This window comes from Bos indicus, chromosome 19, assembly GCF_029378745.1.
Source record: "Bos indicus isolate NIAB-ARS_2022 breed Sahiwal x Tharparkar chromosome 19, NIAB-ARS_B.indTharparkar_mat_pri_1.0, whole genome shotgun sequence".
Classification (NCBI taxonomy): domain Eukaryota; kingdom Metazoa; phylum Chordata; class Mammalia; order Artiodactyla; family Bovidae; genus Bos; species Bos indicus.
Window position 1 is genome coordinate 10,866,735 of NC_091778.1, and position 24,682 is coordinate 10,891,416.

Genomic DNA, 24,682 nt, shown 5'->3' on the forward strand with positions numbered 1-24,682 from the left:
TGGTTCAAAATTGGGAAAAGAGTATGTGAAGGGTGTATATTGTCACCCTGCTTATTTAACTTACATGCGGAGTACATCATGCGAAAAGGTGGGCTGAATGAAGTTCAAGCTAGAATCAAGATTGCCAGGAGAAATATCAACAATCTCAGATAGGCAGATAACACCACCCTTATGGCAAAAAGCAAAGAGGAACTAAAGAGGCTCTTGATGAAGTGAAAGAGGAGTGGAAAAGTTGGCTTAAAACTCAACATTCAGAAATCTAAGATCATGGCATCTGGTTCCATCACTTCACAGCAAATAGATGGGAAAACAATGGAAACAATGATAAACTGTTTTCTTGGGCTCCAAAAACAGTGCAAATGGTGACTGCAGCTATGAAAGTAAAAGACACCTTCACTCCTTGAAGGAAAAACCATAACTAACCCTAAACAGTCCACTCCAGTCAAAGAAAGAGTTTTGCCAGTAGTAACATATAGATGTGAGAATTCGACTACTAAAAAAAGCTGAGTGCCGAAGACCTGAACTATGGTGTTGAAAAAGTCCGTTTGTACTGCAAGGAGATCCAGCCGCTCAGTCCCTAAAAGAAATCAGACCTGAACATTCACTGGAATGACTAGACGCTGAAGCTACAGTCCACAGCGGTAAACTAACTCTAACGTTCATTTTTACAAATAAGACAACCACTGAAAAACCCTTACAGTGCTCCGCAAACGCTTGCCATGTGTTCCACTTCCTGAAACAGGAGGAAGCCAAGCCAAACCTACTCCAAACACAACACCGCGTAACAGAACGTAAGAGAAATCTCATACAGAAAACAAGATTACCAAAGCCAACGAAGTCTCACTTTTCAGAACATCAAATAGAAACGAAACCACTCAGACGGCATTTTCTCCCTCTAACTCTCCCAGACGGGAGAGAAGAACGATCATCAACGGCCGATGGCAGCTGCATCAAGCAGCACCAAACGCCAACTTCACGCTCAGGAGAAAACGCTGCGTCTCTTCCTCGTGGTTTCGGGTGCTCTACACGATCAGAGAAACTTCTCTAGTAACGAACTATAGAAATGATCCCTGAAAGTATAGTCTTAACTTCTACCGGCCAGCCGCTGCTGGGTCTGCGGGAGCCGCTCACTTTCTACTGACGGCCACACTTGTGTCGCTCCCCTCGCCGCCTCACAAACATTTTCCATATTACATCCTGAAACTTGGTAAAACGGCAAACTTCAAAATACCATATTCGCTCGGAAATAGCCCAGAAACACTTCAAAGCCGCAGTACGCCTCATTAGCATACGGCTTCCTGGCACCCAATCGCAGGCGGCCGCTTCCGACTCCTACTCCAGCCTGCCGTCGCCCCAGCCACCGCATCCCGAGCTCCGCACCCAGGCAGGGTCGCCGCGCCCCTCTGCGGGCCGAGCGCACGCTTCCTGCCACCGGTCCGCGTGGACGGCCTCTGCCTGCTGAAGTCCGCCTGCTTGGAGAGGCCAGGTTTCTTTTGTCTTGAAAGAGAGGTGGGGGCGAGGAGGGAGGAGAAAACACAGAGAACTAGTCTAATCCTGCATAGTAACAAAGGCACCCACGGTGGTTTATGAACGTCTTCTCCACGAATAAGGCATTTTAACCCATGGTCTCACTTCCTGCTCTAAAGGGAAAGGGTGTGGTTATGTCCCCATTCTCACACAGCTGGCTGGAGCACCTGTCACAAAGCTCCTCAAGGGAACCACAGGTGCTACTAGGTACTTGTGGCACTTGATCAAGCCCGGTTCTTTCTGGAAAACCACGGTGTCTGCATCAGGCGGCCTGAGCTCCAGTCAAGTTCATTTCTCTAAGAAAGCATTACATACACCATCTCAAACTTTGGTCGTGAATGACTGATCTTCCTGGCTTCCACATCTCACAGGAAGCCAAACCATTTACTTGTGGCAAAAGTTAGTCCCAGCTTCTCCTCAAAGAACACACCTTACCTACGATGCTGTGTAACTGTCACTTAACTTCCTGTTGTAAAGACGTTTCTGCCCCAGGTCTTCCAGCATGCCAGAAAGCACAGTGCTCTGTGAACATGCAGTCCGTGGTTTTCTGAATCAACCACATTTTTTCATTGCATCACAGTAACATGATTGGGGGCAGGAGCAAAAGAGGACGACAGAGGATGAGATGGCTGGATGGCATCACTGACTCGATGGACGTGAGTCTGAGTGAACTCCGGGAGTTGGTGATGGACAGGGAGGCCTGGCATGCTGTAATTCATGGGGTCGCAAAGACTGAGCGACTGAACTGAACTGAAATGAACATGAATAAGGTGACTATCATTTCATCTCATCCTACCACCTCTAGTTGAGCAGTTCCTTAAGTCTTAAAGAGTTATAAGGTCCCTTCCAGTCATTTTCACACAAGAGCCCCTTGTCTCTGGTCTCAGCCCTTCCGTATCCTTTCTCCTTTCCTCCAACCTTTCTGGGGACCCCTCACATTCCACGCCAACCTTTGGCCTCCTTTGAGCAGTTTCTCAGCTCTCCTTACCTCTTTAGATGCTTCCCGTCAGCTTCCCAGCTAACAGTGACCACACTGTGTTTTGTTTCCCTAATTACCTTTCTAAGTGCCTCTACCTACTTTGTTATAAATGCATTTACTTCTCCCTTCTAAACTGTGAGGTGTTTAAAGCAAAAAGAGTGAGCACCTTTTGGCAGCTCTTTGCAGGAGCTCTTTGCAGGAGGTCCCCTTTGTCTTGTCACTTTAGCAAAGCTATGCAGCAAGTAACCTTAAACTAGGCATCCCCACACTCCACTCATCTCCTGGCCCTAGCACACCTTCCAAATCTTTTTTTTTTCCCTTCTGTATCTTTTGATCACACAATACCTTGCCTAACCTGTTGGTTCTCTCTGTATATCAAAGATGTAGAAATGAATAAATAATTAACAGGTGGCCAGATCTCTTCCCCAGTTTCCCCTTTAGTAATCTTCAAACTGTATGGAACAAACTGTGTAAACAAGATAGCATCTAAACAAAAATAACAAGAAGTCAACAAGCCTGCAAGCAGGGGGGATAATGATGATGACTCTGACCCCCTATCTCCAACCATTAACTGAGATTACGTCCCTTTTCCCTGTTAAAAACTTTTATGGCCCAGCAGAACCTAGGAGCTGATTTTCAGGGATGTGAGTCCAGCTTCTCCCCAGATGCTGGTATTCTGATTAAAAGCAATGTTTTCCATTTCTACCAACACTTGCCTCTTGAGCACTGATTTTCAAGCAGCCGGCTGCCAGACCTGAGTTCAGTAACAGATTCAGGTCTTGTTTACCACTTATCTCTAGCCCCTTACCTTGCTGCAGTCTCCCACATTTTATTGATGGTGGCATTTTTTCCACATTCTTCTCTTTTCAGAAATAACATATAAATGCATTTTCAAAATGCCGTTTTATATACAACTTTTAAAAATCTGAATACTCTTTAAGAGTTTTTATTTTTTCTTTAAGGAACTAAGACTTCACATTCTTAGCCTATTACAAATCAATACTTAATCTGAAGCTCTTATCTTCTGTCTCTAAAAGACACTAACACTTCTTCCTGACTCCTATAAGACCAAGGTGTGCTGAGATGTATCAAATTAGTTTTCTAACCTTATAAATATGACACCAAGCATCTGTGGATGAGGTTATTTATTACTGTCATTTTTAATTTAACCTTCTAAAATCCTGAATTTTAATTTGACTCTTTACTTTTAGAACCTCTGCTGGTTACTCACTTGAACGTAGATATGAGCAGTACATATCGGTGATGAAAAAAAAATTACTTTTAAGACAGAACAAGAAAAGTATACCAAATTTTCCCTGCCATTTGAGCCACTAACACTCCCCTTTAGCGTGCATTATGTATCTGTATTATACATTAATAGATTGCCTTTGACACAAGAATTCCTATGTACCTCCCCCCTAAAAAAAATTGATTTCCTCCTGGCACCAGTAAGGTAACTTGTTAGGGGTCCTTTTCTCAATCCTGTAAGGGGTCACGATGACCCACAATTCACCTTGCTGGACTATATAAACTGTCAACGTGTTAATTTGAGGTATAATCCTTTGTCTCAAAAACTTCTGTAACTGTACTTTGACCTCTAATAGCAGAATAGTCCTCAGAACTTTCTGAGAGACTGTCTCATAGGTTATAATCCTCAGGTTGGCGCGAATAAAATTTTCCATTTCTTTCTTAAGATTGAAAAAAATTTTTTTTGTTGGCTGCACTTGAAGACATGTGGGATCTTAGTTTCCTGACCAGGGACTGAACCCAGGCCACTGAACTGCCCTGGAAGTCTATCTTAGATTGACTGTTTATTTTTTCTTGGCTGATTTTAAATTGCATTTAGTTAAACCAACATAATAATAAAAGAAAAAGTCATACCACTGAGGGGGAGAAAGAACAAACCATCTTAAAACAACTAATGAAAGTCCCTCAGTTGCATCTGACTCTTTGCGACCTCACGGACCTCATGAACCATAGACTGCGAGGCTTCTCTGTCCATGGAGTTCTCCAGGCCAGAATACTGGAATGGGTAGCCATTCCCTTCTCCAGGGGATCTTCCCAACCCAGGGACTGAACCCAGGTCTCCCTCATTGCAGGCGGATTCTTTACCATCTGAGCCACAAAGGGAAGCCCTAAAACAAAATTATGTTTAAAGCTACTTTGAATCCATTTTCCTTGTAACTCTTCCTATCCTATTACTCATAACAAGACCTGTATGTCAACCAGTTGAGTATCAAAGGTGTGTATGTATTTCCCTGCAATATGTGGGAAATGCTCAGTCACTTAGTCCGGTGTCCGACTCTTTGCGACCCTATTGAATGTAGCCCACCAGGATCCTTTGGCCAGGGGGCTGGATTCTCCAGACAAGGATACTGGAGTAAAAAAGAAAAAACGCTGCAGTGGCTTCCTGACCCAAGGACTGAACTCACGTCTACTGCATCTCTTGCACTGCAGGGGATTCTTTACCCACTTAGCCATCCAGAAAGCCATTCCTATGGCTTGTTCCTAGCCTCATCCACCCAGAAAAAGGTAAAACACAAAAAGCCTTTACTCAAAAAGGAAAACACAGGATACTTGGGTGGAGGGTATTTTAAACTGCATTTAGTTAAACCAACAGGCGATTATACCATGGAAGTGACAGATTCAGGGGATTAAAATCTGATAGAGTGCTTAAAGAACTATGGATGGAGGTTCATGACATTCTACAGGAGGCAGTGATCAAGCCACCCGCAAGAAATAGAAATGCAAAAAGGCAAAATGGTTGTCTGAGGAGGCCTTACAAATAGCTGAGAAAAGAAGAGAAGCAAAAGGCAAAGGAGAAAAGGAAAGATATATCCATCTGAATGCAGAGTTCCAAAGGATAGCAAGGAGAGATAAGAAAGCCTTCCTCAGTGATCAATGCAAAGAAATAGAGGAAAACAATAGAATGGGAAAGACTAGAGATCTCTTCAAGAAAATTAGAGACACCAAGGGAACATTAATGTAAAGATGGACATGGTGAAGGACAGAAATGGTATGGACCTAACAGAAGCAGAAGATAGTAAAAAGAGGTAGCAAAAATACACAGAAGAACTATACAAAAAAGATCTTAACAACCCAGATAATCACAATGGTGTGATCACTCATCTAGAGCCAGACATCCTGGAGTGCAAAGTCAAGTGGGCCTCAGGAGGCATCAGTATACACAAAGCTAGTGGAGGTGACAGAATTCCAGCTGAGCTATAGAAAATTCTAACGTCATGCTGTGAAAGTGCTGCACTCAATATGCCAGCACATTTGGAAAACTCAGCAGTGGCCACAGGACTGGAAAAGGTCAGTTTTCATTCCAATCCCAAAGAAAGGCAATGCCAAAGAATGTTCAAACTACCGCACAATTGCACTCCTCTCACACTCCAGGAAAGTAATGCTCAAAATTCTCCAAGCCAGGCTTCAACAGTACGTGAACTGTGAACTTCCAGATGTTCAAGCTGGATTTAGAAAAAGCAGAGGAACCAGAGATCAAATTGCCAACATCCGTTGGATCATCGTAAAAAGCAAGAGGGTTCCAGAAAAAATATCTACTTGTGCTTTATTGACTACACCAAAGCCTTTGACTGTGTGGATCACCATAAACCGTGGAAAATTCTGAATGAGGTGGGAATACCAGACTACCTGACCTGCCTCCTGAGAAATATGCATGCAGGTCAAGAAGCAACAGTTAGAACCAGACATGGAACGACAGACTGGTTCCAAATTGGGAACGGAGTATGTCAAAGCTGTATATTGTCACCTTGCTTATTTAACTTATATACAGAATACATCATGAGAAATGCCAGGCTGGATGAAGCACAAGCTGGAATCAAGATTGCCGGGAAAAATACCAATAACCTCAATATGCAGATGACACCACCCTTATGGCAGAAAGCGAAAAAGAACTAAAGAGCCTCTTAATGAAAGTGAAAGAGGAGACTGAAAAAGTTGGCTTAAAACTCAACATTCAAAAAACTAAGATTATGCCATCTGGTCCCATCACTTCGGCTTCCCTGATAGAATCCACCTGCAACTTGGGAGACCTGGGCTCGATCCCTGGGTTGGGAACATTCCCTGGAGAAGGGAAAGACTACCCACTCCAGTATTCTGGTCTGGAGAAGGATCTCAAAGAGTCGAACATGACTTTCACCCATCACTTCATGGCAAATAGATGGGGAAATGATGGAATCAGTAAGAGAATTTATTTTCTTGGGCTCCAGAATCACTGCAGATGGTGACTATAGCCATGAAATTAAAAGATACTTGTTCTTTGGAAGAAAAGATATGACCAACCTAGACAGCATATTAAAAAGCAGAGACATTACTTTGCCAACAAAGGTCTGTCTAGTCAAAGCTATGTTTTTTCCAGTAGTCACATATGCATAAGCTGTGGAACAAAGAATTGACGCTTTTGAACTGTGATGCTGGAGAAGACTGTCGAGAGTCCCTTGGACTGCAAGGAGATCCAACCAGTCCATCCTAAAGGAAATCAGTCCTGAATATTCATTGGAAGGACTGATGCTGAAGCTGAAACTCCAATACTTTGACCACCTGGTGTGAAAAACCAACTCATTGGAAAAGACCCTGATGCTGGGAAAGACTGACGGCGGAAGGAGAAGGGGATGACAGAGGACAAGACAGTTGGATGGCATCACCGACTCAATGGACATGAGTCTGAGCAAGCTCCAGGAGCTGGTGATGAACAGGGAAGCCTGGTATGCTGTAGTCGCAAAGAGTGGGACACAACTGAACAACTGAACTGAAGCCAACATAATTATAAAAGAAAAAAATCATAATACTGAGAGGGGAAGAGAACAAACCATCTTTGTGGAGGGTGGGGGGAGGGAGGAATGGCTTACCTGCCAGAGATCAACGAATCACCTTGAAAAATACTATGAAAGAAAGCACTGAAAAACTACTAACAGGAAAGGAGAATAGCAAAAAAAAAAAAAAAGTAAAGAAAAATACCCCTGCTTAAATATATGCAGAAACCACACACACAACATTCTCCTCCTTCAAAGAAAAAATAAAAACATTCAGAAACAAAAACACGCTTAAAAACCCCAGAGAATAAGACTCGGTTCAGTTCATTTCAGTGGCTCAGTTGTGTCTGACTCTTTGTGACCCCCATGGACTGCAGCACGCCAGGCCTCCCTGTCCATCACCAACTCCCGGAGCTTAGTCTGTGATGCCATCCAACCATCTCATCCTCTCTCATCCCCTTCTCCTCTCGCCTTCAATCTTTCCCAGCATCATGGTCTTTTCAAATGAGTCAGCTCTTCGCATCAGGTGGTCAAAGTATTGGAGTTTCAGCTTCAACATCAGTGCTTCCAATGAACATTCAAGGACTGATTTCCTTTAGGCTGGACTAGTTGGATCTCCTTGCAGTCCAAGGGACTCTCAAGAGTCTTCTCCAACACCACACTTCAAAAGCATCAATTCTTCGGTGCTCAGCTTTCTTTATAGTCCAACTTTCACATCCATATATGACCACTGGAAAAACCATAGCCTTGACCAGACAGACCTTTGTTGGCAAAGTAATGTCTCTGCTTTTTAATATGCTAAGTTGGTCATAACTTTTCTTCCAAGGAACAAGCGACTTTTTATTTCATGGCTGCAGTCACCGTCTGCAGGGATTTAGGAGCCCAAAAAATAAAGTCTGCCACTGTTTCTGAATCTATTTGCCATGAAGTGATGGGACCAGATGCCATGATCTTAGTTTTCTGAATGTTGAGCTTTAAGCCAACTTTTTCCCTCTCCTCTTTCACTGTCATCAAGAGGCTTTTGAGTTCCTCTTCACTTTCTGCCATAAGGGTGGTGTCATCTGCATATCTGAGGTTATTGATATTTCTCCCGGCAATCTTGGTTCCAACTTGTGCTTCATCCAGTCCAGTGTTTCTCATCATGTACTCTGCATATAAATTAAATAAGCAGGGTGACAATATATAGCCTTGAGGTACTCCTTTTCCTATTTGGAGCCAGTCTGTTGTTCCATGTCCAGCTCTAACTGTTGCTTCCTGACCTGCAATACATATTTCTCAGAAGGCAGGTCAAGTGGTCTGGTATTTCCATCACTTTAGGAATTTTTCATAGTTTATTGTGATCCACACAGTCAAAGGCTTTGGCATAGTCAATAAAGCAGAAATAGATGTTTTTTTCTGGAACTCTCTTGCTTTTTCGATGATCCAGCGGATGTTGGCAATTTGATCTCTGGTTCCTCTGCCTTTTCTAAAACCAGCTTGAACATCTGGAAGTTCACAGTTCACATAATTCTTGAAGCCTGGCTTGGAGAATTTTGAGCATTACTTTGCTAGCATTTGAGATGACTGCAATTGTGCGGTAGTTTGAGCATTCTTTGGCATTGCATTTCCTTGGGATTGGAATGAAAACTGACCTTTTCCAGTCCTGTGGCCACTGCTGAGTTTTCCAAATGTGCTGGCATATTAAGTGCAGCACTTTCACAGCACCATCTTTTAGGATTTGAAATAGCTCAGCTGGAATTCCATCACCTCCACTAAGGGCCCACTTGACTTCACATTCCAAGATGTCTGGCCCTAGGTGAGTGATCACACCATCGTGATTGTCTGGGTCATGAAAATCTTTTTTGTACGGTTCTTTTGTGTATTCTTACCACCTCTTCTTACTATCTTCTGCTTGTTAGGTTCATACCATTTCTGTCCTTTATTAAGCCCATCTTTGCATGAAATGTTCCCTTGGTATCTCTAATTTTCTTGAAGAGATCTCTAGTCTTTCCCATTCTATTGTTTTCCTCTATTTCTTTGCACTGATCACTAAGGAAGGGTTTCTTATCTCTCCTTGCTATTCTTTAGAACTCTGCATTCAAATGGGTATATCTTTCCTTTTCTCCTTTGCTTTAGGCTTCTCTTTGCACAGCTATTTTAAGGCCTCCTCGGACAGCCATTTTGCTTTCTTGCATTTCTTTTTCTTGGGGATGGTCTTGCTTCCTGTCTCCTGTACAGTGTCATGAACCTCCATTCATAGTTCATCAGTCACTCTATCAGATCTAGTCCCTTAAATCTATATTTCACTGCCACTGTATAATTGTTAGGGATTTGATTTAGGTCATATCTGAATGGTCTAGTCATTTTCCCTACTTTCTTCAACTTAAGTCTGAATTTGGCAATAAGTAATCATGATCTGAGCCACAGTCAGCACCCGGTCTTGTTTTTGCAAACTGTATAGAGCTTCTCCCGGAGAAGGCAATGGCACCCCACTCCAGTACTCTTGCCTGGAAAATCCCATGGATGGAGAAGCCTAGTGGGCTTCAGTCCATGGGGTCTAGAAGAGTCGGACACGACTGAGCGACTTCACTTTCACTTTTCACTTTCCTGAGTTGGAGAAGGAAATGGCAACCCACTCCAGCGTTCTTGCCTGGAGAATCCCAGGGACGGGCAAGCCTGGTGGGCTGCCATCTATGGGGTCACACAGAGTCAGACACGACTGAAGTGACTTAGCAATAGCAATAGAGCTTCTCCATCGTTGGCTGCAAAGAATATAATCAATCTGATTTCAGTGTTGACCATCTGTTGATTTCCATCTGTCCAACACACAGTTGTGGATGTGACTGGTGATGGAATTAAGGTCCGATGCTATTAAGAGCAATATTGCATAGGAACCTGGAAAGTTAGGTCCATGAATCAAGGCAAATTGGAAGTGATCAAACAGGAGATGGCAAGAGTGAACGTTGACATTTTAGGAATCAGCAAAATAAAATATACTGGAATGGGGGAATTTAACTCAGATGATCACTATATCTACTACTGTGGGCAAGAATCCCTTAGAAGAAATGGAGTAGCCATCATAACAACAGGAGTCCAAAATGCAATACATGGATGCAATCTCAAAAACAACAGAATGATCTCTGTTTATTTTCAAGGCGAACCATTCAATATCATGGTAATCCAAGTCTATGCCCCCAACTAGTAATACTGAGGAAGCTAAAGTCAAAAGGTTTTACGAAAACCTACAGGACCTCCTAGAATTAATACCCCCCCAAAAGATGTCCTTTTCATTATAGAGGAGTGAAGAAACATGTGGAGTCAATAGGAAAATTTGACCAGAGTACAGAGGACAAAGGCTAATAGAATTCTGCCAAGAATATGCACTGGTCATAGCAAACACCAGACCCATTCCACAAACACTTAAAACATAACCCAACAAGCCTAATTATATCACATAAAAGTGACAGTACACTGCTTTCAACAAACCAGTTATAAACAAAACCACTCAGACGGTGTCTTCTCCCTCTTACTCTCCCAAAGGAAGAGAAGAACGATCACCAATGGTCAGTGGCAGCTGCAGAAGCAACACCAAGGACCAGCTTCACGCTCAGGAGAGGACACTGCATCTCCTCCTCATGGTTTCGGGTGCTCTACACATTCAGAGAAACTTCTCTAGTAACAAACTATAGAAATGATCCCTGAAAGTATAGTCTTAAACTCCAGCCCCCGGCCGCTGCCGGGTCTGTGCTAGCTGTGAACTTTTCACTGAGGGCAACACAGTTTCCCCACCACTTGGCCATTTTTTCTTCAGCTGGGAAAAAAAGCAGAAAGAGCTCTTACAATACAGCTTTCAAATGCTGTCACTTACCAACTCATTTGAACATTGTCACTGAAAATGTAATTTAACATTTTTAAAAAATCAAACTTAATTTACATAATACAGAGTGACAGCCAATCACAACAATGCCAGTAGGCATTTGCTACACAGATGGACTAAAGCTGCCCCGCCCCTGAAAGCTGTAAAGGAAAGGGCGGGTGTCTGCCTTTGCTCCTGAGAACCTAGCTGATTCCACTGATAACTCAACCTTAGCAGCTGCATTCAACCCTGTCCAAGAAGTAATAAGAGGTCACCATGACTGAGGCAGAGACGGGGACTGGGTGGCTGACAACCAGCTCTGGAAAACAGAACCTTTGGGGGTTTTGCCACAGGATTACACTACCTGTTCACACTTTCTGAATTTTTAAAATAAAGCTGGCTTCTGTCTTTGACATTATTTCTTCTCCTGACAAATACGTGAGTGCCAACTATGACAATACTGCTGCTGCTACTGCTAAGTGGCTTCAGTCGTGTCCAACTCTGTGTGACCCCATAGATGGCAGGCTCCCCCCTCCCTGGGATTCTCCAGGCAAGAACAGTGGAGTGCGTTGCCATTTCCTTCTCCAATGCATGAAAGTGAAAAGTGAAAGTGAAGTCACTCAGTTGTGCCCGACTCTTAGCGACCCCATGGACTGCAGCCTACCAGGCTCCTCTGTCCATGGGATTTTCCAGGCAAGAGTACTGGAGTGGGGTGCCATTGCCAATACTAGCTACTATTTATTGTGAGTTTGCCAGCACCATTCATCATTTTAACTGCTTTAACTATGAGACCAATACGAGTATAATCGTCCCATTTTTATGGATGGGGGACTAAGGCACAGAAAGGCCTCGGGTAACTGGCCTGAGGTCTGTCAATAGCAGAGCTGGTAGGTGTCACCTTAACCATCATCCTGGTTTGGCTTTCTATGTGCTAAAGATTACTCTAGGTACTGGGCAAACAGAGGTCCCTACTCTCACAAAAAGCTTACACCCTGCTAGGGGAGAGAGATGGCAACAATCACCCAGAGGATGAGATGATGAGGCATGCAGAGGATGATAAGAGTCCAGAGAGGGATTTGACGGCCACTTCAGATTTGGGTGCTCAGGGAAGGCCTCTCTTTGGAGGTTGCATTTAAGTGGGGAAAACAATGAATACAATGACCCAAAGAAAGGAACAAGGTTGTGTGTTCCAGCAACTGGAAGACAGCTAGAGAACACAGGGTAGGAGGAAGAGCAGGCAGGCCAATGTCTGAGGATTTTCTAGGCAAGTCCAACTCCCGGGGAGTCTGGATTTTAAGTGTGAGGGAAGCCATTGAGAGGCTGGAAGCTGTGAAGACCAGTTCCGAGGCCACTGCAAGCAAGGTGTCTGAAGGAGAGATCATGATAGCTTGCAAGGAAGAAGGAGAAACGTGGGCTGCTGTGGAAATTCAGTTGGTAGGATGGGATTCACTGGTGGGCTTGCTGCAGGAGGAGGAGTGGGGTGTCAGGGAAAGAGATTTCAAAGATTGACATGTTGGCAATTCAGTGGGTGGTGCTGCTACAGCAAAGACTGGAGAAAGAGTGATTTCTCATTTAAAGGAGGGGCATTCTCACAAAGGGGGAAAGGAGTGCTCACCTATTGTCCTTGCTTTATCTAATTTCACCCTTAATGACAGCTCTATGTGTTAATGCTATTTATATTCATTTACACAGAGAGACAGATTGGGGTCAAGGAACTTCCCAGGAACCCACAACTAGTAAATGACAGACCAAGGCATATTCCTGGGGCTTCCCTGGTGGCTCAGAGGTTAAAGCGTCTGCCTGCAATGTGGGGGACCCAGGTTCGATCCCTGGGTCGGGAAGATCCCCTGGAGAAGGAAATGGTACCCCACTCCAGTATTCTTGCCTGGAGAATCCCATGGACAGACAAGCCTGGTGGGCTACAGTCCATGGGGTCGCAAAGAGTTGGACACGACTGAGCGACTTCACAGAACAGAAAAGAACAGGAGGCATATTCCAGAGCATAAACTGCTCCTCTCACCGCTCCCAATATTTCAAGAGGACCGAGAACTAATTTAGGCTTACAATGAAAGCTTGGCCACTATAGATCCATAAAGAGAAACTCATGGAAGAACTACAGACATTTAATAGCAATGAGAGTAAAAGAGGTTTAACACTGACTAATAATGGCGATAGTGGTAAAGAGCAAAAAGAGACGCGGGTTCAATCCCTGGCTGGGGAAAAATACCCTGGAAAGAAGATGGCAACCCATTTCAGTGCATTTGCCTAGGGAACCCATGATAAACTTGTCAGGTTAGAGACAGCTCACATGACACACAGACAAATATGACTGGAATGACTCAGCACACACAGAGCTATACAAGAGAAACCCTCCAGCGCTGTGCAAAGGCCACTGGCAATAAGGTCAGTCAGTTCAGTCACTCAGTAGTGTCTGACTCTTTTCGACCCCATGAACCACAGCACGCCAGGCCTCCCTGTCCATCACCAACTCCCGGAGTTCACTCAGACTCACGTCCATAGAGTCAGTGATGCCATCCAGCCATCTCATCCTCTGTCGTCCCTTTCTCCTCCTGCCCCCAATCCCTCCCAGCATCAGTCTTTTCCAATGAGTCAACTCTTCGCATGAGGTGGCCAAAGTACTGTGTTTCAGCTTTAGCATCATTCCTTCCAGAGAAATCCCAGGGCTGATCTCCTTTAGAATGGACTGGTTGGATCTCCTTGCAGTCCAAGGGACTCTCAAGAGTCTTCTCCAACACCACACTTCAAAAGCATCAATTCTTCGGCGCTCAGCCTTCACAGTTCAACTTTCACATCCATACATGACCACTGGGAAAACCATAGCCTTGACTAGATGGACCTTTGCTGGCAAAGTAATGTCTCTGCTTTTGAATATGCTATCTAGGTTGGTCATAACTTTCCTTCCAAGAAGTAAGTGTCAGTCAGCATCCACAGTGATTTTGGAGCCCAAAAAAATAAAGTCTGACACTGTTTCCCCATCTATTTCCCATGAAGTGATGGGACCAGATGCCATGAACTTCGTTTTCTGAATGTTGAGCTTGAAGCCAACTTTTTCACTCTCCTCTTTCTTCAAGAGGCATCTGCATATCTGAGGTTATTGACATATCTGCCAGCAATCTTGATTCCAGCTTGTGCTTCTTCCAGCCCAGTGTTTCTCATGATGTACTCCACATATAAGTTAAATAATCAAGGTGACAATATACAGCCTTGACGTACTCCTTTTCCTATCTGGAACCAGTCCGTTGTTCTAACAGTCAGTCCAGTTCTAACCGTTGCTTCCTGACCTGAATATAGATTTCTCAAAAGGCATGTCATTTGGTCAGGTATTCACATCTGTTTCCTTTACAGCTTTCAGGGGCAGGGCCGCATTAGTCAGTCTATGCAGCAAATGCCTTCTGGGCTTATAAAGACTTGGGTTGTGACTGGCTGTCACTCTACATTATGTAAATTAAGCCTGATGAGGTACACGTTTTTAAAACATAGCTAAAACACGGGTGAGTTAAATAAGAAACATAAAATGATTCCTTTTCTTAGGGAAAGATCAATTGTAAGTGAAACCACTCAGACGGTGTCCTCTCCCTCTTACTCTCCCAAAGGAAGAGAAGAACGATCATCAATGGCCAGTGGCAGCTGCAGAAGCAACACCAAGGACCAGCTTCACGCTCAGGAGAGGACACTACATCTCCTCCTCATGGTTTCGGGTGCTCTACACATTCAGAGAAACTTCTCTAGTAACAAACTATAGAAATGATCCCTGAAAGTATAGTCTTAACCTCCAGCCCCCGGCCGCTGCCGGGTCTGTGCTAGCTGTGCACTTTTCACTGAGGGCAACACAGTTTCCCCACCACTTGGCCATTTTTTCTTCTACTGGGAAAAAAACAGAAAGAGCTCTTGCAATACAGCTTTCAAATGCTGTCACTTATCACCTCATTTGAGCATTTTCACTGAAAATATAATTTACCAGTTTTTAAAAATCAAACTTAATTTACATAATACAGAGTGACAGCCAGCCAATCACAACCCCAGTCTTTAAAGCCCAGGAGGCACTCGCTGCACAGATGGACTAAAGCAGCCCCGCCCCTGAAAGCTGTACAGGAAAGGGCGGGTGTCTGCCTTTGCTCCTGAGAACCTAGCTGATTCCACTGATTACTCAGTCTTAGCAGCTGCATTCAAGGCTCTCGAAGAAGTCAGAGTTTCAAACTCTGTTAAGAGGTTACCATGACTAAAGCAGAGATGGGGGCTGGGTGGGTGAGAATCAGAGCTGGAAAACAGAACCTTTGGGGTTTTTGCCATAGGACTGCACTACCAGTTCACACTTCATCAGTTTTTAAAATGAAGCTGGTTGTTGCGTTGACATCCTTCTTCCCTTCGCAAATAATGAGTGCTAACTATGAAACTGTTGTTATCGTTCAGTCGTTAAGTCATATCTGACACTTTGCAACCCCGAGTGCTGCACTGCAGCACCTCGGGCTTCCCTGTCTTCACTTTTTCTCTGAGTTTGCTCAAACTCTTGTCCATTGAGTCGGTGATGCCATCCAACCATCTCATCCTCCGTCACCCCCTTCTCCTCCTGCCTTCAATCTTTCCCAGCATCAGGGTCTTTCCGATGAGTTGGCTCTTCGCATCAGGTGGCAAAAGTATTCAAGCTTCAGCTTCAGCATCAGTCCTTCCAATGAATATTCAGGGATGATTTCCTTTAGGATTGACTGGTTTGGTCTCTTTGCAGTTTAAAGGACTCTCAAGAGTCTTCCCCAGCATCCCAATTAGAAAGAGTGAAACTATAAAACTGCTACCTAGTATTTGCACCAGCTTGCCAGCCACCAGTCATCATTTTAAGTGATTATACAAATATCATCCCATTTTTACAGACAGGGGGACTGAGGCACAGAAAGACTAAGGAACCTGTTGAGGTCTGTTAATAGCAGAGCTGGTAGGTTTCACCCAGCTGTGTTTTCTATGTGCTAAAGATTACTCTAGGTACTGGGCAAACAGAGGTCCCTACTCTCACAAAAAGCTTACACTCTGGTAGGGGAGGGAGATGACAACAATTACCTGAGAGGATGAGATGATGAGGCATGCAGAGGATAAGAGTTCAAACAGAGAGGGATTTGACGGCCACTTCAGATTTGGGTGCTCAGGGAAGGCGTCCTTTTGGAGGTTGCATTTAAGTGGAGAAAACAATGAATACAATGACCCAAAGAAAGGAACAAGGTTGTGTGTTACAGCAACTGGAAGACAGCTAGAGAACACAGGGTAGGAGGAAGAGGGGAGGGCAGGCAGGCCAATGTCTGAGGATTTTCTAGGTAAGGCCAAGGCCTGGGGAGTCTGCTTCTTCAGGGTCTGCTGTGGGAGTTCTAACTCCTTTGCCATTCATTTGCTGAAGGTCAGAAATTTCTCCTAAACCTGCTCCAACTGAACTCTGTCATCACTGCCCACCCCATTGCTCTACCTAATTCAGTTCCTCCTCCATTTCCCCCATTAACACAAGGAATTATTATCCACACATTTGATCAAGTCAGAAGACCTGACAGTTATCCTTGACAGCTCCCCTCACTCATGTCTTCAGTGATCCCAATGAAATGAAATTTATGGTTTATATTTCAAAGCAGAACATGAAAAAATTAAACCTAAAATTCTGTGTGTTTGTTTGGGCTTCCTCCATCAAATGCAATGTGCATCATTACACATTAATCAGAGTCCCTCAAAAATGGGAGTGCTGGTCAACCATAAATTTTTTTTTTCTTTCTTTTGACATTAGCAATGGGATTTCTTAAAAGAATTTCATTCTTTCTCACCTCTGTAGGAGGGCATGGTGACTTGCTGCTTACTTTGTACAAGTTCACTGGGACTACCTGGTTCCTTGGTGAACTTTATATAAAATATCAGTATGTCATTTTGATGTACAATTCTTTGGAAAATGTATATGACTGTCTTCGACTTCTAACAGCTTTCTGAGAGTCTGCTTCTCAGGTTAATCCTCAGATTAGCTCAAATAAAACTCCCATTTTTTCCCCTTCTTCTTGTTAGTTGAATTTTGTCAACAAATCAATCCCAATTCCTGTCAACTTTACCACTTACATATCTCACAGATCTCCTCTTTCTCTATCATCACTTCACCTTCTCCCAAGCAGATGAATGCAGCAGGTGCCTAACTGGCCTTCACACTTGCCACCTCATTGCTGTTGTTTAGGCACTAAGTCATGTTTTACTCTTTGTGACTCCATAAACTGTAGCCCGCCAGGTTCCTCTGTGCAAACTCACCCCTCCCGAAAAGTATAACTGCCATAGAGCTTTTAGAGTGACCTTAAAACACACAGCAGATGCGGTCACTCTCGTTCAATAGCTGCCCTTAGCTTTCTGTCCACCATGGTTCGACCAAATTCTGCCTTCTTTCACTCCTCCTCTGGACTAAAGTCTTATAAATCCTAAGCCTACACATATTCTATTTCCTTAGCTTAGACTGAGATACAAAGAAAGAAATCACTATAGAGGACAGGAAGTGATGTCTGCCTACATGTTTCAGAAGAGTGACTTGACTGACAGGAGAGTACAGGAAGCAAAGTAACTTTGTTTTAATACCCTTGAAAGTGAAAGTGAAAGTCAGTCAATCCTGTCTGACTCTTTGAGACCCCATGGATTATACAGTTCAAAACACTAGAGTGGGTAGTGCGGGGAGCCGGTGAGGCATTCTGCTCATGACAAAGGTCATGAGGAAGGAGGCTCGGCATACGCAAAGGCGGGATCGAGCCTCAGGAGTCCCCCCGGATATTCTCGAGCATTTCCCCCCCAAAAACCAGAGTCTGCCTACTTTATTGCTTTGTGCTCTCACCTCTGACTTTACTGGGGGCTGTCCCCTACCACCATCTCGCTCTCTCTCTGTCAAAGAGTTAACTTACAGCTCCAATTAATAAAGTCCCTGGGCAATTAGGAGTGTTTAAATCCAAACCCCTCAGATGGCTCTCTAACTCGCCTGACAAGTTTACCCGGACTCCTGCAGCTATGCATACGATTGTTTACAGTCTCCTAGCCTCCAGAGGCACGGGAAGCTTAAGATATTCAAATAGCTTAGAGCCTCTCAGAGAGTTAAAAACTGTCAGAATAAACTAGTAAAGGATTTCATTGATGAGTCAATGCTTGTTGCCAAGTTTTCACATCCCCTGAATTGTATCCTTGAATGTGTATTAATTAATAGTTGGTATATAGTAAAAAATAAGTAGTGGCCTTGGTGTTAGTAACTTTAGACCCTTAAGGTAATAAATTCTTTCCTTTGTTGTAAACCCATTACACATCCGCCCTATAGGAATGCAATTTTATCTTTGGAAGATGGTGCCAAACCTTAAAATAATTACTCTTAGAGAAAATAAGTCTTTGTTGATAAGTCCTTGTCAAGAGTCATAAAATGTTAGTAGGCCTTCTGGCCAGAAGATGATATAAATCACCTAAACCATTTGTATACGATAAATTTGCAGGAAAGAAACCTTGGTTTTTGATAAGAATCAAAGACTGCTGACTTTGCATCCCCTATTATCCTCTATGTGTAACTTAGGGTATAAAAGCCCCTGTTAAAAATAAAGCTACGGGCCTTGTTCACCAGCGCTTGGTCTCCCCATGTCATTCTTCCCTTTAACTTCCAGCTGAGTCTCCATCTGGAGCGCGGAACCCACCACGCTTACTAATTATGCCTGGGCTTCTAAGACCCACTCGAGAAGGTGTCTAGGGTGAGGCACCTTCAGCTATTTGAGAGGGCGCCTGCGGCCTACGTAAGTGGTGCAAACTTCTTGTCTTGAAGTTTTATTGGTCTCCTGCGTAAACCAAGCTACTCAGCTTCTTTTCTCCACTGAATTTTCCTACTGAGCTATCCTCATTCTATTGTTCTCTATATCTCTAATTAGCATATAAATAGTCGCCTAGGCCGTCTCTCCTTCGAATACCCTGGATCAGCTGGGGCTGGTCCCCAGCAGGGTAGCCTATCCCTTCTCCAGCAGATCTTCCCAACCCAGGAATCAGGGAATCGAACTGATATCTCCTGCATTGCAGGCGGATTCTGTACCAACTGAGCTGTGAGGGAAGCCCTTAATACCCTTGGGCCACCCCTAATGTGTGAAGGAGCTCATGACCTGTAAATCCAATCAGAAAACAAAAACTTAAAATTGCATCAGAGAAACTCCCCCCTCGTTTCATTGGAAAAATCACAGATAGTGTTCCCCGCCTCTTACTCCTCCAGGGGAAAAGAACAGTCATCAAAGGCAAAAGGCAGTTACAAATGCAACATCAAGAGATGACTTCACATTCTGGAAGAAAACCTGCCTCCTTGTGGCCTTTGAGGACTCCACACAGAAACCTTCCAGTAACAATCTAGAGAAATCTCTTAAAACATACAGTTGCTTTAACCCCAGAACCTCTGCTGGGGTCATGGCAGTCAGTTCAGTTGCTCAGTCGCGTCTGGCTGTTTGCGACCCCAGGCACTGCAGCACGTGAGGCCTCCCTGTCCATCAACAACTCCCGGAGTTTACTCAAACTCACATCCATCGAGTAGGTGATGCCATCCAACCATCTCATTTTCTGTCATCCCCTTCTACTCCTGCCTTCAATCTTTTCCAGCATCAGGGTCTTTTCCAATGAGTCAGTTCTCAGCAAGTGGCCAGAGTACTGGAATTTCAGTTTGAGCATCAGCATCAGTCCTGCTAATGAATAATCAGGACTTACTTCCTTTAGGGATCACAGCAGCCACACACTTTGTATAGAGAGTGACATTTCTCATATAAAGGCAGATTCTTTTGGCGGGGGGAGTGCACACGGTGTGGCTTTCCCTCATGCCTCAGACAATTAAAAAAAAAAACCAAAACCTGCAACGTGGGAGATGTGGGCTCAATCCTTGGCTTGGAAAGATCCCCTAGAAAAGAGCACGGCTACCTACTCTGGTACTCTTGCCTGGAGAATCCCTATGGATAGAGAAGACTAGCACACTACATACAGCCCAAGAGGTCGCAAAGAATTGGACGAGACTAAAAATCTATGGTTTTTCCAGTAGTCATGTGTGGATGTGATTTGAACTATAAAGAAAGCTAAGCACCGAAAAATTGAGGTTTTTGAACTGTTGTTGGAGGGGACTGTTCAGAGTCCCTTGGACTGCAAGGAGATCCAAACAATCCTTCCTAAACAAAATCAATCCTGAATATTCCCTGTAAGGACTGATGCTGAAACTGAAATTCCAGTAGCTTGGTCAGCCGATATAAAGAACTGACTCTTGGAAAACCACTCTAACGCTGAGAAAGCTTCCTCAAACCAAAATTAAAGCCTAAACCTCAACGATATACTCCAGTTCAGTCATGTACGACTCTGCGACCCCTTAAACCACAGCATGCCATACCTCCTTGTTCATCCTCAACTCCTAAAACCCAGCAAATCTCAGCGACATAGAAAACTCAAACTCAATTCTCCATATAGCTAAAAAACTAATATCACAGAAATCTTACTTTTCAGAACATCATAATAGGAACGAAACCACTCAGACGGCGTTTTCTCCCTCTAACTCTCCCACACAGGAGAGAAGAACGATCATCAACGGCCGATGGCAGCTGCATCAAGCAGCACCAAACGCCAACTTCACGCTCAGGAGAAAACGCTGCGTCTCTTCCTCGTGGTTTCGGGTGCTCTACACGATCAGAGAAACTTCTCTAGTAACAAACTATAGAAATGATCCCTGAAAGTATAGTCTTAACTTCTACCGGCCAGCCGCTGCTGGGTCTGCGGGAGCCGCTCACTTTCTACTGACGGCCACACTTGTGTCGCTCCCCTCGCCGCCTCACAAACATTTTCCATATTACATCCTGAAACCTGGTAAAACGGCAAACTTCAAAATACCATATTCGCTCGGAAATAGCCCAGAAACACTTCAAAGCCGCAGTACGCCTCATTAGCATACGGCTTCCTGGCACCCAATCGCAGGCGGCCGCTTCCGACTCCTACTCCAGCCTGCCGTCGCCCCAGCCACCGCATCCCGAGCTCCGCACCCAGGCAGGGTCGCCGCGCCCCTCTGCAGGCCGAGCGCACGCTTCCTGCCACCGGTCCGCGTGGACGGCCTCTGCCTGCTGAAGTCCGCCTGCTTGGAGAGGCCAGGTTTCTTTTGTCTTGAAAGAGAGGTGGGATACATTTGAATCAGTTCTAATGAGGTGGATGAAACTGGAGCCTATTATACAGAGTGAAGTAAGCCAGAAGGAAAAACATAAATACAGTATACTAACGCATATATATGGAATTTAGAAAGATGGTAACAATAACCCGGTGTACGAGACAGCAAAAGAGACACTGATGTATAGAACAGTCTTATGGACTCTGTGGGAGAGGGAGAGGGTGGGAAGATGTGGGAGAATGGCAGTGAAACATGTAAAATATCATGTAGGAAACGAATTGCCAGTCCAGGTTCGATGCATGATGCTGGATGCTTGGGGCTGGTGCACTGGGACGGCCCAGAGGGATGGTATGGGGAGGGAGGAGGGAGGAGGGTTCGGGATGGGGAACACATGTATACCTGTGGCGGATTCATTTTGATATTTGGCAAAACTAATACAATTATGTAAAGTTTAAAAATAAAATAAAATTGGAAGAATAAAAAAAAAAAAAAAAAGAGAGGTGGGGGCGAGGGGGGAGGAGAAAACACAGAGAACTAGTCTAATCCTGCATAGTAACAAAGGCACCCACGGTGGTTTATGAACGTCTTCTCCACGAATAAGGCATTTTAACCCATGGTCTCACTTCCTGCTCTAAAGGGAAAGGGTGTGGTTATGTCCCCATTCTCACACAGCTGGCTGGAGCACCTGTCACAAAGCTCCTCAAGGGAACCACAGGTGCTACTAGGTACCTGTGGCACTTGATCAAGCCCGGTTCTTTCTGGAAAACCACGGTGTCTGCATCAGGCGGCCTGAGCTCCAGTCAAGTTCATTTCTCTAAGAAAGCATTACATACACCATCTCAAACTTTGGTCGTGAATGACTGATCTTCCTGGCTTCCACATCTCACAGGAAGCCAAACCATTTACTTGTGGCAAAAGTTAGTCCCAGCTTCTCCTCAAAGAACACACCTTACCTACGATGCTGTGTAACTGTCACTTAACTTCCTGTTGTAAAGACGTTTCTGCCCCAGGTCTTCCAGCATGCCAGAAAGCACAGTGCTCTGTGAACATGCAGTCCGTGGTTTTCTGAATCAACCACATTTTTTCATGTTACTGTGATGCATTTCATCTCATCCTACCACCTCTAGTTGAGCAGTTCCTTAAGTCTTAAAGAATTTTAAGGTCCCTTCCAGTCACTTTCACACAAGAACCCCTTGTCTCTGGTCTCAGCCCTTCCGTATACATTCTCTGCTCCTCTAACCTTTCTGTGGACTTCTCTCTATGCATGCCAATCTTGGCCTCCTATGAGCAGATTCTCAGTTCTTCTCATCTCTCCTGGATGCCTCCCTTCAGCTTCCCAGCTAACAGTGACCACACTGTGCTTTGTGTACATAGCTCTCTGAGTTATAAATGCATTTTTTCCCCTACTCAACTGTGAGGTCTTTAAAAGCAGGAAGCAGGTCATATTGCTCTCTGCATCTCCAGCCAGTTGCCAGCCACTGTAGCTGCCCAGCAAATGCATACTACTGAATGAATGATGAATCAATGAATGTATCATTCTTTCCCTCAACCTGGTTACTGATATAATTATTTCCAACCACCTCCCCTCCCTTTTTCTCTACTCTTGCTCCAATAAGGGCAACCTGTCTATAAGAGAGTGAGGTTCCTACCAGCAGGGTTCTTGGCCATCTTCTCTAGATCATCCTTGGTTTCAGCATGGATTTGCAGACAGGTCTATTCTGGGCTGCGGGCTCATATACTCCGCCTTCCATTTGACACGCCACTTGCCTAAATCTCAGGTGTCTAACTCAGGTGGCCCAGACTGACTTCCAATAGCTTTTTTCCCAAACCTACTTCTCTTTCAGGCCGTGATACCACATTCAACCCAGTTGCTCAAACCAAAAACAAGTCATCCTACTCTTTTCTTTTTTTAATCTTATTTATTCATTTATGTATTTATTGTTTACTTTTGGCTGTGCTGGGTCTTCTGTGCTGCGCAGGCTTTCTTCTAGTTGTGGCAAATAGGAGCTACTCTTTGTTGCGGTGTGCAGGCTTCTCACTGCAGTGGCTTCTCTGGTTGTGGAGCACAGGCTCTAGGGCACATAGGCTTAGTAACTGTGGCTCCTGGGCTCCAGAGCACAGGCTCAACAGCTGCGGTGCGCAGTCTTAGTTGCTCTGCAGCACGTGGAATCTTCCCAGATCAAGGACTGAACCTGGGTCTCCTGCACTGGCAGGAGGATTCTTTACCACTGAGTCACTAGGGAAGCCACATCCTACTCTTTTTTTTCCTCCGCTTAAATATGTCATTGCCTTCTGTAGCCAGAGCAATCATTTACAAAACTAGAAATCTACTCTCAGGTACTTGGCACAAGAGCTCCTAAAATCCTTGGAATGTCCTTAGTATTAGGAATGACAAGTGTCTTTGGTATGCTGCTGAAATGACTCTTGGCTGAGGGGTTCTGAGACAGCTTCAGTATGGGGCTGGTCACAAGAAAGACCACGATTTTCAGCTCTGCCACAGCCCTCCACTTCAAATCTTGTCCCGCCTCCAGCAGGAGAGAGGGGCTGGAGACTGAGATCAGTCACCAGTGGTTGAATCAATCATGCCTGAATAATGAAATCTTCATAAAACCCTAACTGATTATATTTGGAGAACTTCCAGGTTGGTAAACAGATTGAAGTGCTGGAATTGTGCTTTGACCTACACCTCGGACTTTACGGGGGGCTGTCCCCCACTACCTCTCTGAAAAAAGAGTTAGCTTACAGCTCCAGTTAATAATTCCTGGGTGTGACAGTGTTTCAACCTACAAACTCCTTTGGAAATCCTCTAGCCTGCCTGAATAGGTTTTTCTGGCCACATGTGATTGTTCAGAGCCTCCCAACTGTGAGAGGCAGGAGATGTTCTAAACTGTCTAAACACAGATTCTTTTGAGTAGTTAAAAGATTGATTAGAAATTGTATTGGTGAAGGGATTTTCACTTGTTGGGCCAATGTTTGCTGCTGTGTTTCCATATCCCTTACCTGCTGTGTCCCTGGCAGTGTATTGATTAATATAATTGGTGTAAGTAGTAGCTTTAATGTTTGTAACCTGGGACCCTTGAGTTAATTCTTTTTCTTGTTATAGCCCACCACACCTTTGCTCTGTAGGAATGCAACTTTATCTAATGCTTTTGGAGGGTGGCTCCTGACCAATCACCTTTAGAGAAAAATAAGTTTTCTGAAGAAAGGGTCTTAAAATGTTAACAGGCCTCCGGGCCAGAAGATGATGCAAATCACCTAAGCTTTTGCATATGATAAGTTTGCAGGAAGAAAGCCTGGCTTGCTGCATGACTCTACCCCTTCCCCCATTATCCTCTATGCATAACTTAAGGTATAAAAACTACTTTGGAAAATAAAGTGCGGGCCTTGTTCACCAAAACTTGGTCTCACCATGTCGT

The 24,682-nt window shown here is 44.3% G+C and overlaps 1 protein-coding gene, 4 non-coding genes and 1 pseudogene across 15 annotated transcripts in view; all 6 read right to left on the reverse strand.

Annotated features, from left to right (window-relative positions):
* The window catches only part of TEX14 (testis expressed 14, intercellular bridge forming factor), a 150,603-nt gene that overhangs the window by 77,857 nt on the left and 48,064 nt on the right, over positions 1 to 24,682 (reverse strand). The window contains exon 1 of one of the 11 annotated variants that reach the window (XM_070772550.1): positions 1,132 to 7,462. The exons of the other annotated variants lie outside the window; for them this stretch is intronic. Coding sequence (XP_070628651.1) covers positions 1,132 to 1,189 — 58 coding nt within the window. The 5' untranslated portion in view covers positions 1,190 to 7,462. Of the gene's footprint in view, positions 1 to 1,131; positions 7,463 to 24,682 lie in introns of those variants that run through there. 11 annotated transcript variants of the gene reach the window in all.
* LOC139177910 (small nucleolar RNA U3) lies at positions 871 to 1,086 on the reverse strand. Its single transcript, XR_011562372.1, has one exon. It is a non-coding gene; the product is annotated as a small nucleolar RNA U3 (small nucleolar RNA).
* On the reverse strand, positions 10,761 to 10,974 carry LOC139177909 (small nucleolar RNA U3). Its single transcript, XR_011562371.1, has one exon. It is a non-coding gene; the product is annotated as a small nucleolar RNA U3 (small nucleolar RNA).
* LOC139177906 (small nucleolar RNA U3) lies at positions 14,691 to 14,904 on the reverse strand. Its single transcript, XR_011562368.1, has one exon. It is a non-coding gene; the product is annotated as a small nucleolar RNA U3 (small nucleolar RNA).
* LOC139177912 (small nucleolar RNA U3) lies at positions 19,323 to 19,515 on the reverse strand (annotated as a pseudogene).
* LOC139177907 (small nucleolar RNA U3) lies at positions 20,638 to 20,853 on the reverse strand. The gene has a single exon (XR_011562369.1). It is a non-coding gene; the product is annotated as a small nucleolar RNA U3 (small nucleolar RNA).